General features: G+C 45.0%; 1 protein-coding gene across 1 annotated transcript in view; it reads left to right on the top strand.

Annotated features, from left to right (window-relative positions):
* LOC146171639 (solute carrier family 22 member 4-like) overlaps positions 1-12,330 on the top strand; it is a 156,191-nt gene that overhangs the window by 96,999 nt on the left and 46,862 nt on the right. The window contains exon 3 of the mRNA XM_084586465.1: positions 6,839-7,111. Within this exon, the coding sequence (XP_084442591.1) occupies positions 6,839-7,111 (273 nt within the window). The remainder of the gene's footprint in view (positions 1-6,838; positions 7,112-12,330) is intronic.

The raw sequence follows: 12,330 nt of genomic DNA, 5'->3' as shown, positions 1-12,330 counted from the left end.
TTTTATTCCATTACAGATTTCTTGCGTTTATTCTGTTTACACAGTTTCGGTAAAAGATGTATCGCGATGATAAATATTTCTACAGTAAATTTTCCAGCTGATGCCAGGATTCGACAGTCTCTGCTGTGTGCCGTGGTGAAACAATTGCAGCATACATGCAAGAGGAACGGAGCAATATCCCGCATCCCACGACTCAATAGGTTTGAGCTTTCACTTTCGGCTTGCGATTTCACGTGATTTAATGTGCACATCAGCTATTTCTACACCGATATAATTGTTATTCAACATGCAAAATGTGTTAATCGGCATGAATTTATTGTTCAAATTTTTTCTTGCCTGGGTCTCTTTGGGACGGTAAACAATATAAGCCAACCAAGCTTAGCTTGCAATCACATGGTCAACTTGTTGGTATGTGAAAATATGCCCTGATAATATTTCAGGAAACATTTAGGGACATTTATTTCATGCCTATTAAGGCGGCGCCATTAAGGCTCTTAAGGAGGCGCAGCGGTATCGTAGAGCTAGAACATCCGCCTCACATGCAAGAGAACCGTGGTTCAAAGCACAATTCTCCACTGAATTAAAAAAGTATCCTCGTGTCGATGGAATTGCATAAACAGGGGGGCGACCTGATGCCGGTGAGCACCTCCGCAACGCACTTCCTCACCAGAACAGGAGTTGGCCACCCTTGTTCAGTAATTGACAGCAACCTCCTATGATTAGTATTATGAAACTCCATTCCTCAGTCACCGAGACTGCGGAGCAACTGACCCCGGCGGTGGTCGCCTGTGAGGTAGCGCTGAACAGGTCGCCATTCGAAACTTATCCTGGCAACGTTTAAAGCTAGAACTCTAGCTAGTGAAGCTAGTTTAGCAGTGCTGTTAGAGGAACTAGAGGATATGAAATGGGATATCATAGGGCTTAAAGAGGTTAGGAGGCCGAATGAGGCATATACTGTACTGAAGGACGGGCATGTACCGTGTTATCGAGGCTTACCGGAGAGGCGACAACTAGGAGTAGGTTTCCTTGTCAATAAGCGTATAGCTGGTAATATAGATTAACCCTATAGCATTAATGAGAGGGTGGTAGGCATCGTAATTAAGCTTAATTAGCAGTATTAACTGAAGTTTGTGCAGGCCTACGCACCTACATGTGGTCATGATGACCAGGCAGTTCAAAGCTTCTGCGAAAATGTAGATATAGAATTTGTAATGCTGAAAGGAAAGACTCAGTATACTGTACCAATGAACGATTGTAATACCAAGGTAGAGAAAACGTAAGCAGGATGCCAGACAGTGGGTGACTATGGCATTTGCTCAGGGGGAGGGGGGAGAGCTACTAGTTGAGTTTATCAAGCGCAATATTAAGAATCATGAACACCTTCTTCAGCAAGCAGAAGAACCGGAAGTGGACATGAAAACGACCTAACAGGGAGACTAAAAATGAAATTAAATTCATACTGTGTTCTAACTCCGCCATTATGCAGGGTGTAGAGACAATCGGGAAGTCCGATGCAGTGGTCACAGGACGGTAAGATTCTCGAATTAGTCTAAATCTGATGATGGAACGAAACAGATTAGAAAGAAAGAAGTCAATCAACGAATTAGCGGTGAGGTGGAGGGCAGAATATTTCAATATCTTGCTACAGAAAAGATATTTGGCTCGAACCGAGGATGACGACATTATCCTAGAAGCAATTAATAATTTCACAGATATCATTACTGCGTGGGCTGTAGAAGTAGGTGGTAAGATAGTTAGAGAGGATACCGCTAAGCTCTCTGAGGAGAGGAAATATTTGGTTGAGAAACGCCAAAGTATGGAAGCTTTCAATGCAACAGACCAGATACAATTGGCAGAGATATCAAAGCTAATCAATAAGCGCGAAGTGGCCGATGTAAGGAAGTATACCATGGCGAAAATTGAGCATGCTGTAAAGAATGGGGGAAGCCTTAAAGCGGTGAAGAAGAAATTGGGCATATGCAAAGATCAGATGTATGTATGGACAAGGCGGGCAATATCATTATGAATATGAAAAAATAATCAAAGTAGCCGAGAAATTCTATACTGATCTCTGCAGTAGCCAAAGAAGTCAGCACAACATTGAGACTGGCGGTAGGGAAATGCAGTCAGACTGACGAAGGACGAAGTCATGAAAGCATTGGAAGTTATGAAAACGAGGAAAGCAGCTGAAAAGTATCAGGTAACTATAGATTTGTTGAAGGATGGGCAGGAGGAGGAGATATAGTGCTAGAAAAGCTGGCCACCCTGTATCATCGACGGTACCGGAACCATGGAAGAATGCAAACATTATCCTCATTCATAAGAAAGGGGACTTCAAAAACCTTAAAAATTACAGACCAATCAGCTTAATGTCTGTTAGCATACACTAACATCTCACAATGCACAAATCGCTTGCATTTCGCCTCCATTTAACCACGGTTGCCGCTGTCTTGATCGAACCCGTGCCCTCGGAATCAGAGTGCGGAGCTACACTCCTGAACAACATTAAACTTTCCTGTAGTATCGAGCCACAACAACCTACGTGAATGCACGAATTAATCCCCACCCGCCGGTGTGGCGCAGTGGTTACGGCGCTCCACTACTGTTCGCAATATACGGGATCGAATCCCGGCTTCGGCGGCCGCTTTTCGATGGTGGCGAAAAGCCCGGCGCCCATGTGTTGTGCGATGTCAGCGCTCGTCAAGGAACCCCAGGTGATCGAAATTTCCAGAGTGCTCCACTAAGGCATCTCTCATAGTCTGAGCCACTTTGGGACGTTAGACCCCAAAAACAAAAAAATCAATCTCCTGCCCTTTGCGGCCCCGGAGTGACTGACCAAAGCGACGGTCAGAATTGGGAGTTAGAGGCGGCCGCAAAGATGTCCTTGCTCTGGTCATATCGCCATTGGAAACTGAACTATAGGGCAGCGTGTTAACGCTAGAGCTTTTTCCTATGTTGCTGGCCTCGCATTACTGTTTCAAGAACTCGCCGGAATGTCATGACATTTTGAAGTGCTTGCTGAAGTTAGGCTGACAGATGACGCACACATACACTAAAAGTGCGCACAATAGGACTTGATACTAATGTACTGAAACGGCTTGAATACTTTCTAACAGAACGTCAGCAGTTCGTAGAAGCTAATGGCACTACCTCAAGCTTACACCCCATCCTTTCTGGTGTTCATGAGCAGCCTTGTCTAGAGCGCACCGACGGGGCTCTGCAGAGCGACATCTAACGTTAGGCTGTGCGCATGCGCGGCAAATGAGGATGCCTGCTGATCACTTCCTCTGCCTTGCGAGTACCTTTCTTGCCGCTAGGGTCGCATTGCCTGCATTTGTGATAGGGTGCCTCGATTCGCGCCCGCTCTCCGTATCGAGGCACCCTAATTTGTGAGGTTGTGACGGTCACCAGAGCGTGGCGATGACGCCACGTTTCTCGACTGCAACAAGACGGCCAGGCAAGCAAGCGCGACTGATAGCGGATTAATGTGCGTTCCTGCATACGCACCACTCATCGCCCCTGTACTTTATCGTGGAGGTATTCAGCGCCTATATCTGTAGAGATGCCAAATGCTGTGTCCCTTAAAGCTTATAACCCGGCGCAATAACACGCCATCAAACGAGACGCCTGCAACACATGGTGCGTGATCATAACCTTATACGGACAGGACGAAAACAGACAACAAACAGCCAACTGGCCCAATTCTCGCACTATTTGCTAGGGTGTTTGAAGCGCGCGATAATCCGCTATCACTTGCAATTGCTTTTGAACCGAGCGATCACCCGATATGACATTGCACTTGCCTAGCCGCTTCGTGATTCGCACGAAACGCGTCGGTTTGCAGGCCGCTGTTATATATCATTAAGCGCGTACCTGGCGGCATGCAGCTCAATCACTGAATGAAAATGAGGCCGGGAACCCACGACCAGGCACTGCTTTATTTTGGCCGCGCATGCGCATGGGACGCAAAACTCAAACCCAGAGCCTAACGTTAGATGGCGCTGACTTGCTCCGCGGAGCACTGTCTGCGCGCTCTATGCAAGGCTGCTCACCACTGTACTGTGCTTGGGCCCTTACACTTTTTAATATTGCCGCGAAACCTTCAAAACTGTATTTGTTGTTTTTTAACAGCCGCCGGCATACGGCCTTATCACTCTGATTCTGGATCGCGTATCAGTTCTGTATTCTTTGTTAATGCTCGATGTCGCGAGTCGCACCTTTATCAGTTCCGTTGTAGCGCAAGACGCACCGACATCTGTCTCGAAGATTCCGGCCACTCGTGTGTCTTTCTACCATGTTCCAGCTTGTGCTGGTAGCAGTTTGTGACGAGTTGCTTAGTTCTTTTGCAGGCGCAAGTCATTCCAATAAAGAGTTAATTTCAGTACCACAAAGCCTGTGTCTTATTTTGGTATCAACGGCCTTGTCACCACTACGTGACAATATTCATTAATGACCTGCCTAATTTCGTTACCTCATCAATTCATCTGTTTGCCGACGATTCGGCCCTTTTCCGCGAAATAATAACTGATGATGACGTACGCGCAATACCAACTGATATTAACAATATCTCTTCCTGGTGGAATGCATGGGAAAGGACACTAAACGTTAACAAATGTAAATTCTTACGATTATCAAGGTTGACTGGCAACTTACCTGCATATCATCTTAACAACGTGCTCTCGAATCAGTAACGTCATATAAGTATACCTAAGCGTTCACATCACATCTAACCTTAGCTGAAAACCTCACGTCGAATTTATTGTCAACAAAGCTAACCGCTTGTTAGGCTACTTAAAACAGAACTTTCACTCAGCCCCTGCTAACACTAAGCTTCTCTTCTACAAAACCATTGTTCGTTCGCAACTCGAATATGCATCTTGATCTCATCAACCAGCTAGAAATGACTCAGAACAACGCAGCTCGCTTAATCTTCTCTATCACCGCACTGCCAGCGTATCCACGATGAAATCTAATCTCAACCTGTTAACTCTCGCAACTCGTCGAAAGCTCACACGTATATGCCCTTTCATAAGATATTTTATCATGTTGACTTACGAAATAAATTGCTTATTCCGCCTTCTTATATGTCATCCCGCATAGACCACATTCACAAAGTGGGCATAACTGCATGCAATAGTAGAAGTTTCTTTGACTCATTCATACCCCGCACATCGAAAGGGTGGAATCGCCTTCCCACTCCCATTGCAAACATCGCAAATTTTTCATTATTCCAGTCTGCCGTGCGCAATGTCAACCATACAAAGTTTCGTTGGTACTGTATAAGTTTTGCATTAATGTTTCTGTGTTCGCCTCACACTACCCTGTATTTAAACATTTCCGCGAAAATAGTGCTTACATATTGTTTAATGATAGCTTGTAATACATTTTTTGAGTCCGAAATAATACTTGTGCAATATTACGCAATTCTTAACTATGTTGATCTCTTTTATTACTTATATATTTCTTGTATGCTTCTTTATGCTATGCATATTTTGTATTCTTGTACTTCACCCACTCCCCTCTGTAATGTTCCTACCCTGAGAATAACAATAAATAAATAAACAGAATAAGGTAGTTAGAGATGTGTTTAACTCATACTGCCGTGCATCTGTCAGTGAGCTCGTGAAACTTTGAATTACCCCTAGTGGGTGAACACAGTCGTGCCTGCCGATTAAAAGTTTCTCTTTCAGCTCGTTCAAGGTCACTTACTTTTTCATCATTTGGCTTACTCTTGATCTTATAAGACAAGACAAAGGCATACACTAATGACCCCCTTGAACGCGCAAAATGACTGCTTTAAAAATGGTATTCTTTCTTTTTTTCCGAGGGCACTTACGTAATATAACAAACTTAACAGCGAGGTTGTTACCCCAAAGTCTGTACTGATCTTTGAAATCTGCTTGCAAATGTTAAGAATGTTATGAATTTGAGTGTGTTTATATGCTTGTATTTGTTTTGTTTTCCCACCCTGCTATGATTTGTACTAGATCGCACTATCGATAAATAAATACTTCATTGTGCTTCATACGCGATTCGCGCTTCATTGCTCTAATAAAACTAGCTTTGCACTTATAAGTGCAGTGTGTCAGATAGGCGTTGGATATGTGGCAGAAGGATTTAAAGAAAAAAGACGAGACTTCTACCGAAACGGTTCACAAGGCTTGTAATGAAATGGTTCTTGAGATTACCAGTAAATGTGGTTTCACTGAGTGGTCTCACCCCTTGAAACGGAGTGCAGTTTACTACCGATTGTTTTAAGCTCAGAGAAAAGGCAGACAGATTCTTCCTTTAGTTGCACCCGTGGCGTCACGGATACATTTCTGTAGCGCTGAATGCCGTCTACTCCTGCAGCAGGCCTCGCAGTCGTGCGCATACGTGATTTTGATTTTCCGCTGCCATATCTTTCTGACGGTAGTCCCGAAGTATTGCGTCCTTCGACAGGTGAACAAACTTTGTTTCAACGTGTGGTGGCATCCTAACGAGTTTCTTTTATTTTTTTCTGCGGGGATAGAAAGTATAAGCAGAGGCAGGAGAGGAGGGCCGTCATTTTTAATCATCGATATAGCCGGTGTTAATTGACTACGAGTGGTTGAAAATGTTAATCTATTTAAATGTGCCTCATAAGCGAGTGCATACTTAAATTGCCACCCACTGGATGCACTTTGTGAGCTTATACGTTCAGGGTCTGCTTTGCGCGAGAACTGCTGCAAGAAACGAAGATTTGGTCAGGGTGCCAGGCTCGCATTCATTCGCTAATCTGTGGTGAGCTCCATCATTAGTTAAGGCGACCACTGGATGTCAGTATCTATGCCGTTCAACTGAAACCTTTGAACCGCAGGACCACTGGTGTGAAAAGCCTGCGCACCTCAAGAACTGGACCACTCCGCAATGGAGGAATTTTGCGCTGCCGCTGGAGACCAGCGAAGCGGGTGCTAAGATTCCCAGCAGGTGTCACATGCATGGCTGGGACGAACTGGCGCATCGCATCACCCTGCTAGACCTTGAGAGTGAGCCCTGGTCGTACAACCAGTCGTCAACACAAAGCGTCTCAGTTCCGTGCTCAAGTTGGGAGTTCGATAACAGCCTCCACGAAAGGACAGTTTCTAGCGAGGTACTTTGTGTGCTTCTACCTTCCTTGTGATTTTTTATTCCTCATCAATTCAGCTCTTTTTGAGTGCATTATCGCGTACCAAGAGAGTGTGTGCTGAAGACACGCAACTTATTTTCATTTTTATGCTGGTAGAAAAGAAGCATAGACAAGTGTGATTACCCCCGTTTCACAATAGACACTCCGGTCATTCTGTGCATGGCATACAGCTGCTTGTCGAGTGTGACATCCGTTAAAATTCTTTTTTTTTTTCATGCGGGACACACAAGAGTAAGCTTTCTCTGGCAAGTATGAACCCCTGCACGAATCTTCCCTACAGCCGCGACTGGCAGCAAGCAGCGAAGTTCCAGCAGGCTCGTGCACGTTTTAGCCACTAATTCCCCATGCTAGGCTGAAATTTTCCCAAGATCTCCGTTAGAGCTCTGTTTTGACCCTGATTACATTGCCGTCGCTACAGAGCTTGAACACTGCCCTGGTGGTGCCAGGTTACAGCAGACCTAAAAGGAAGCCCGAAAGGAGAAACTGGGCTGTTCTATAGCAACATCACCCTTAGGGATTACTCTTGCGTCTCACTTTCATGTTGACCACAGAATGCAGTTATTCGCCTTGCTACTCAGCCTCTCCACAATGTTATCTCATTCAACAACAGAAAGAATAACTACGGAATCCATGACTGCGGCGACGGCTCCTCCGATGTAGCGTAAGAATATATCCTCCGGAGCCCTGCAAATTCGCATTGCAGACAGCTATCTCCAGTCGCAGTTTCAAATCGACTACGAGCAGTGTGCACATTAACGCGATATCGCTCAAGGCTCTCCAGAAGATCGGGCGTTCTAAGCAAACATTCACAGGCATGCCTTCGGCAGGTGGCAGTTGGCTGCGCCGTGCACTGGCTGGCTTCGTTACGTCACCAGATGACTTGGCCGAGATGGCTGGAGTTGACAACTCGGGCTGCATTCGTGTGATAGCAGGAGTAGATTGCAATACAGCATTCCAGCACCTTTGGACCCGGTTTCCACATGCTGCACCCACACAGGCACGTCTCTACGACTTGGTTAAGGCGAGAATTTATGTCTATGTCGGGTGGTTCCCCCATAACGGGGTATCTTACCATTGTATGCTCATGAATATTTGTTGGATGACCGAGGCATAATTCGTATATTACCGTGCTAACGTGTAGCGAAGTGAATGGAAGATATCGATGATTACAAACGGTAGCCGACAGACGGTAGCAGTTAAAGCTGCCGCATCGTACATCGGTAAAGGCGGAGCTTAGTGTCCTGCAATCTCTGTTCAAAAGGGTGGGATCAATGCTTAGGGACACAGGTTGTCTGGTAACGAAACGAAACTCCGCCCACCTCTCAAATATTACATGCTTGCGAAATCAGGAAATACCACAGTTTGTACCGGAAAATACGTGATTTGTGTTTTTATTATTCCTCAATCTTTCGCTGTGAACGTATATCATAGCCTCATGTGATGTTTTAGATATTAAATCCAGTGCACAACAGCATACGATGTTTTCTTTCTTTTTCACAAGGAAAGACCAGTGTAGTGATGGCAGTTACAACCTGGCCCACTCGCCATGCTTTTGTTTATTTATGTTTGACGACTGAAATCACTCTGCTGTTGTGACACTGTGAACTCACCCACTACTCTGAATAAATGCCACTTATTCGATTGAATAGAATACACCCGCAACAAGATTTTAACCCAGCTTCCTCCGCCTCACTAGTTTGTACTAAGAGACCCCTCAATTAGCTCACGCTGTCTGACGCAGCAGTTCGAACATGGCGCCGTAATCCCTGCCACACGTTATCAGCGGACTTCCGTCAATGCCAGGAGGGAACTTTACGGTGCTTTCCACCACGCTTCGTGCGCGTATGACAGGTTCAGTGTCTGTACGGAGCGTAAAAAACATTGCATTTACTCACTCTGCGGGAGAACGTAGAAAATGCGTTTTTCTTTATAAAAACTGGCATCGCATTCCCTCTTGGCAAAAACCACCAGACTGAAATACGCAGGAAGTTAATTATTAAGTTTCAGTCACTTATTGAGAAAGCAAAAGAGATCTTGCTGTGCTTTACGTCCGCTGTGCTTAATGAATTGCTCCTACCGCGATCTTTTTTTTTTATATATATTAAACTTTCTATCTTTAGAATTTTTTTAAACTGTTGAAATGGCCAGCGTCCGAGCTGAGGGTAACCAAGGCTTCTATCAAAGGCGATGAGCCTTTTCCTAATGGAACCAAGTGTGGGGGTTTTAAAGTCGCTTATCGTAGTCTGCAGTCTTTTTCGTTCACCAAAATTACGTGTAATAATGACTAATTACCTAAACTTTTAAAAATTGGCCAGAAGAACAAGGTATGAGTACCACAGTGAAGATTGTCGTGAAAACAACTCTATCAAGGTACCGTTTATGTAAAGTGGTTATTTTTAGCTCTCCTAAACAATTTATCACCGTGTAAAAAATTCCACCATGACACCAGTACCACATCATCGTCCAGAAATGTCTCAAAGAATATAATCCGCTTTCCTATCGATCTCCGCGATAAGGCATTTCGTGTGCACTGAGCGAGAAAGTTGAGCCAACTGATGTTCGTTGGCTCACCACTACTGCTGAAGAAGCTGACGTTGAGAGATTTTATGCTGACCTGCAATGCCTTTTAGACCGCACTCCATCATCAGACGTCCTTTTTCTAATAGGAGACTGGAATGCTAAGGTGGGGAGTGAAGAAATATCCGGAATTACAGGCAAGTTCGGTCTTGGTGAGCCAAATGAAGCTGGGCAGAGGCTAGTAGAGTTTTGTCAAGAAAACAACCTGACCATAGCGAATAATCGTTTTTCAACAGCACAAGAGACGCCTTTAAACATGGACTTCACCGGACGGTCTGTACAGGAATCAGATTGATTAAATTCTTTGCCGGCAGAGATGGATAAGCGCTATACAAGCAGTAAAAACAAGGCCTGGGGCCGATTGTGGCACCGATCATCAGTTTCTTGTCGCCGAATTTAAGCTTCGATTGAGGAAAACGCAGAAAACTAGAAGGCCTTTCAGGTATGATCTGGATCAAATTACATCAGAATATACTGTGGAAGGGAGGAATCGATTTCAAGAATTATATTTAGGAGACAGAGAGCCTGAAGAGATGATGAATGATGTTCGTGATACAATAAAAGAAGTTGCTACTAAGGTAGTTCCAAAGCAAAAGAAATGCAAGAAAGCAAACTGGTTATTTGAAGAGGCTTTGCAAAGAGCTGAGGAAAGGAGGATGACAAAAGGTATGGGGGAAAGAGAAAGATACAAGGTTCTGAATGCGGATTTTCTGAAAATACCAAGGAGAGATAATGCCTTCTTGAATATACAGTGCCAAGCAGTTGAAGACAACAGCCAATTGAGGAACACAAGAGCTCTGTATAAGACAATCGCAGATATCAAAGGAAGCTTCTGTGCTAAGCTGGACGTGATAAAGTACAAACGAGGCAGGGACCTCACTGAAGACTCAGAGATAAAGAAGAGGTGGCAGGAATACACAGAAGAAGTGTACAAGAAGGACCCGGATGTGCAAACCCAACATAAGACGGTTGTGATTACTGATCTCGAGCCGGGCGTCCTGAAGAGTGAAGTTGAATGGGCTTTAGCCAGCCTTGCTAAGAACAAAGCTAGTGGAATTGATGGCATTCCAGCTGAGTTGCTTCAAAACCTCAACCATGACGCTGTTAACGTTCTGTATACATTATGTCAGCAAATTTGGACAACCCTGCAGTGGCCACAGGATTGGAGGAGGTCAGTTTACATCCCCATTCCAAAGAAAGGCAGTGCCAAAGATTGTTCCAACTACCGCACGATTGCACTTATTTCGCATGCTAGCAAGGTAATGTTGAAAATCCTCCTAGGTAGGCTGCAGCAGTATGGGGATCGGGAGATTCCGGACGTGCAAGCTGGGTTTCGCAAGGGCAGAGGAACTAGAGACCAGATTGCCAACTTTCGCTGGATCATGAAAAAGGCAAGAGAGTTCCAAAAACCTGTCTTCTGCTTTATTGATTAGGCGAAAGCGTTTGACTGCGTAGATCACAGTAGATTGTGGCAAGCTCTCCAAGAGATGGGAGTTCCAATTCACCTCATCTGTCTCCTCAGGAACCTGTTTGAAGGGCAAGAGGCCACAGTCAGAACGGGGCATGGTCTCACTGATTGGTTTCCGATTGAGAAAAGAGTGAGACAAGGCTGCATACTGTCGCCCTGCCTATTTAACCTATATGCTGAGGGCATCATGAGGAAGGCGTGTCTGGACGATTCTTCAGCTGGAGTGAAGATTGCTGGAAAACGTATCAACAACCTTAGATATGCGGATAATACCACTTTAATGGCAGAACGTGAAGCGGAACTCAAGAGACTTCTGATGCGCGTACAAGAAGAGAGTGAGAAGTTTGGGCTTAAACTGAATATTAAAAAGACAAAGATCATGGCGTCTTGCCCTATCAAGTCCTGGAGCATCAATGGACAAGAAGTGGAAGCTGTGACAGATTTTCTCTTCTTAAACTCAAAGATTACCTCAGAAGGAGACTGCAGCCATGGAATTAGGAGACGCCTGCTTCTGGAAAAAAGAGCGATGGCTAGCCTTGACCGCCTAGTAAAGACATTAGTCTGCCAACCAAGATCCGTATAACTCGTGCTATGGTCTTTCTAGTTGTGATGTATGGATGCGAGAGTTGGACTGTGAAGAAGGCTGACCACCGAAGAATTGACGCGTTTGAATTGTGGTGCTGGCGGAGACTCCTGAGAGTTCCGTGGACAGCCAGACGATCAAATCAGTGGATATTATCGACCATAAACCCTGACTGCTCATTGGAGGGTCAAATTCTAAAGTTAAAGCTCAGCTACTTAGGTCATCTGATGAGAAGAGAGGAGTAGCTAGAGAAAGATTTGATGTTGGAAAAGGTTGAGGGTTACCGGAGAAGGTGCAGGCAGCGAACGCGATGGTTAGATGACATCCTCTAGGCGCTGCAGATGAAATTATGTGATGTTAGGAAGATAGTGAGAGGCCGGGAAATGTGGCATGTGTAGTGAACTCTGCGAAGATATTATGAAGACGAGGATGAACTAGGCGAGGATATCACAAAGACGAGGGGAAGAACGACGAAGTGCCGCTGCGCTGCTCGAGCTCGCTTGTGAAGGCCTAGATTGGCTATGCTCTTGTGTGGTTCTCTGTGTAACTTGGAGA

The sequence above is a fragment of the Amblyomma maculatum genome, unplaced genomic scaffold, assembly GCF_055883805.1.
Source record: "Amblyomma maculatum isolate TAMU_Amacu unplaced genomic scaffold, ASM5588380v1 scaffold_19, whole genome shotgun sequence".
Taxonomy (NCBI): Eukaryota; Metazoa; Arthropoda; class Arachnida; order Ixodida; family Ixodidae; genus Amblyomma; species Amblyomma maculatum.
Note: the sequence above shows the minus strand (reverse complement) of the source record. Positions and strands in the feature narration are given on the sequence as shown.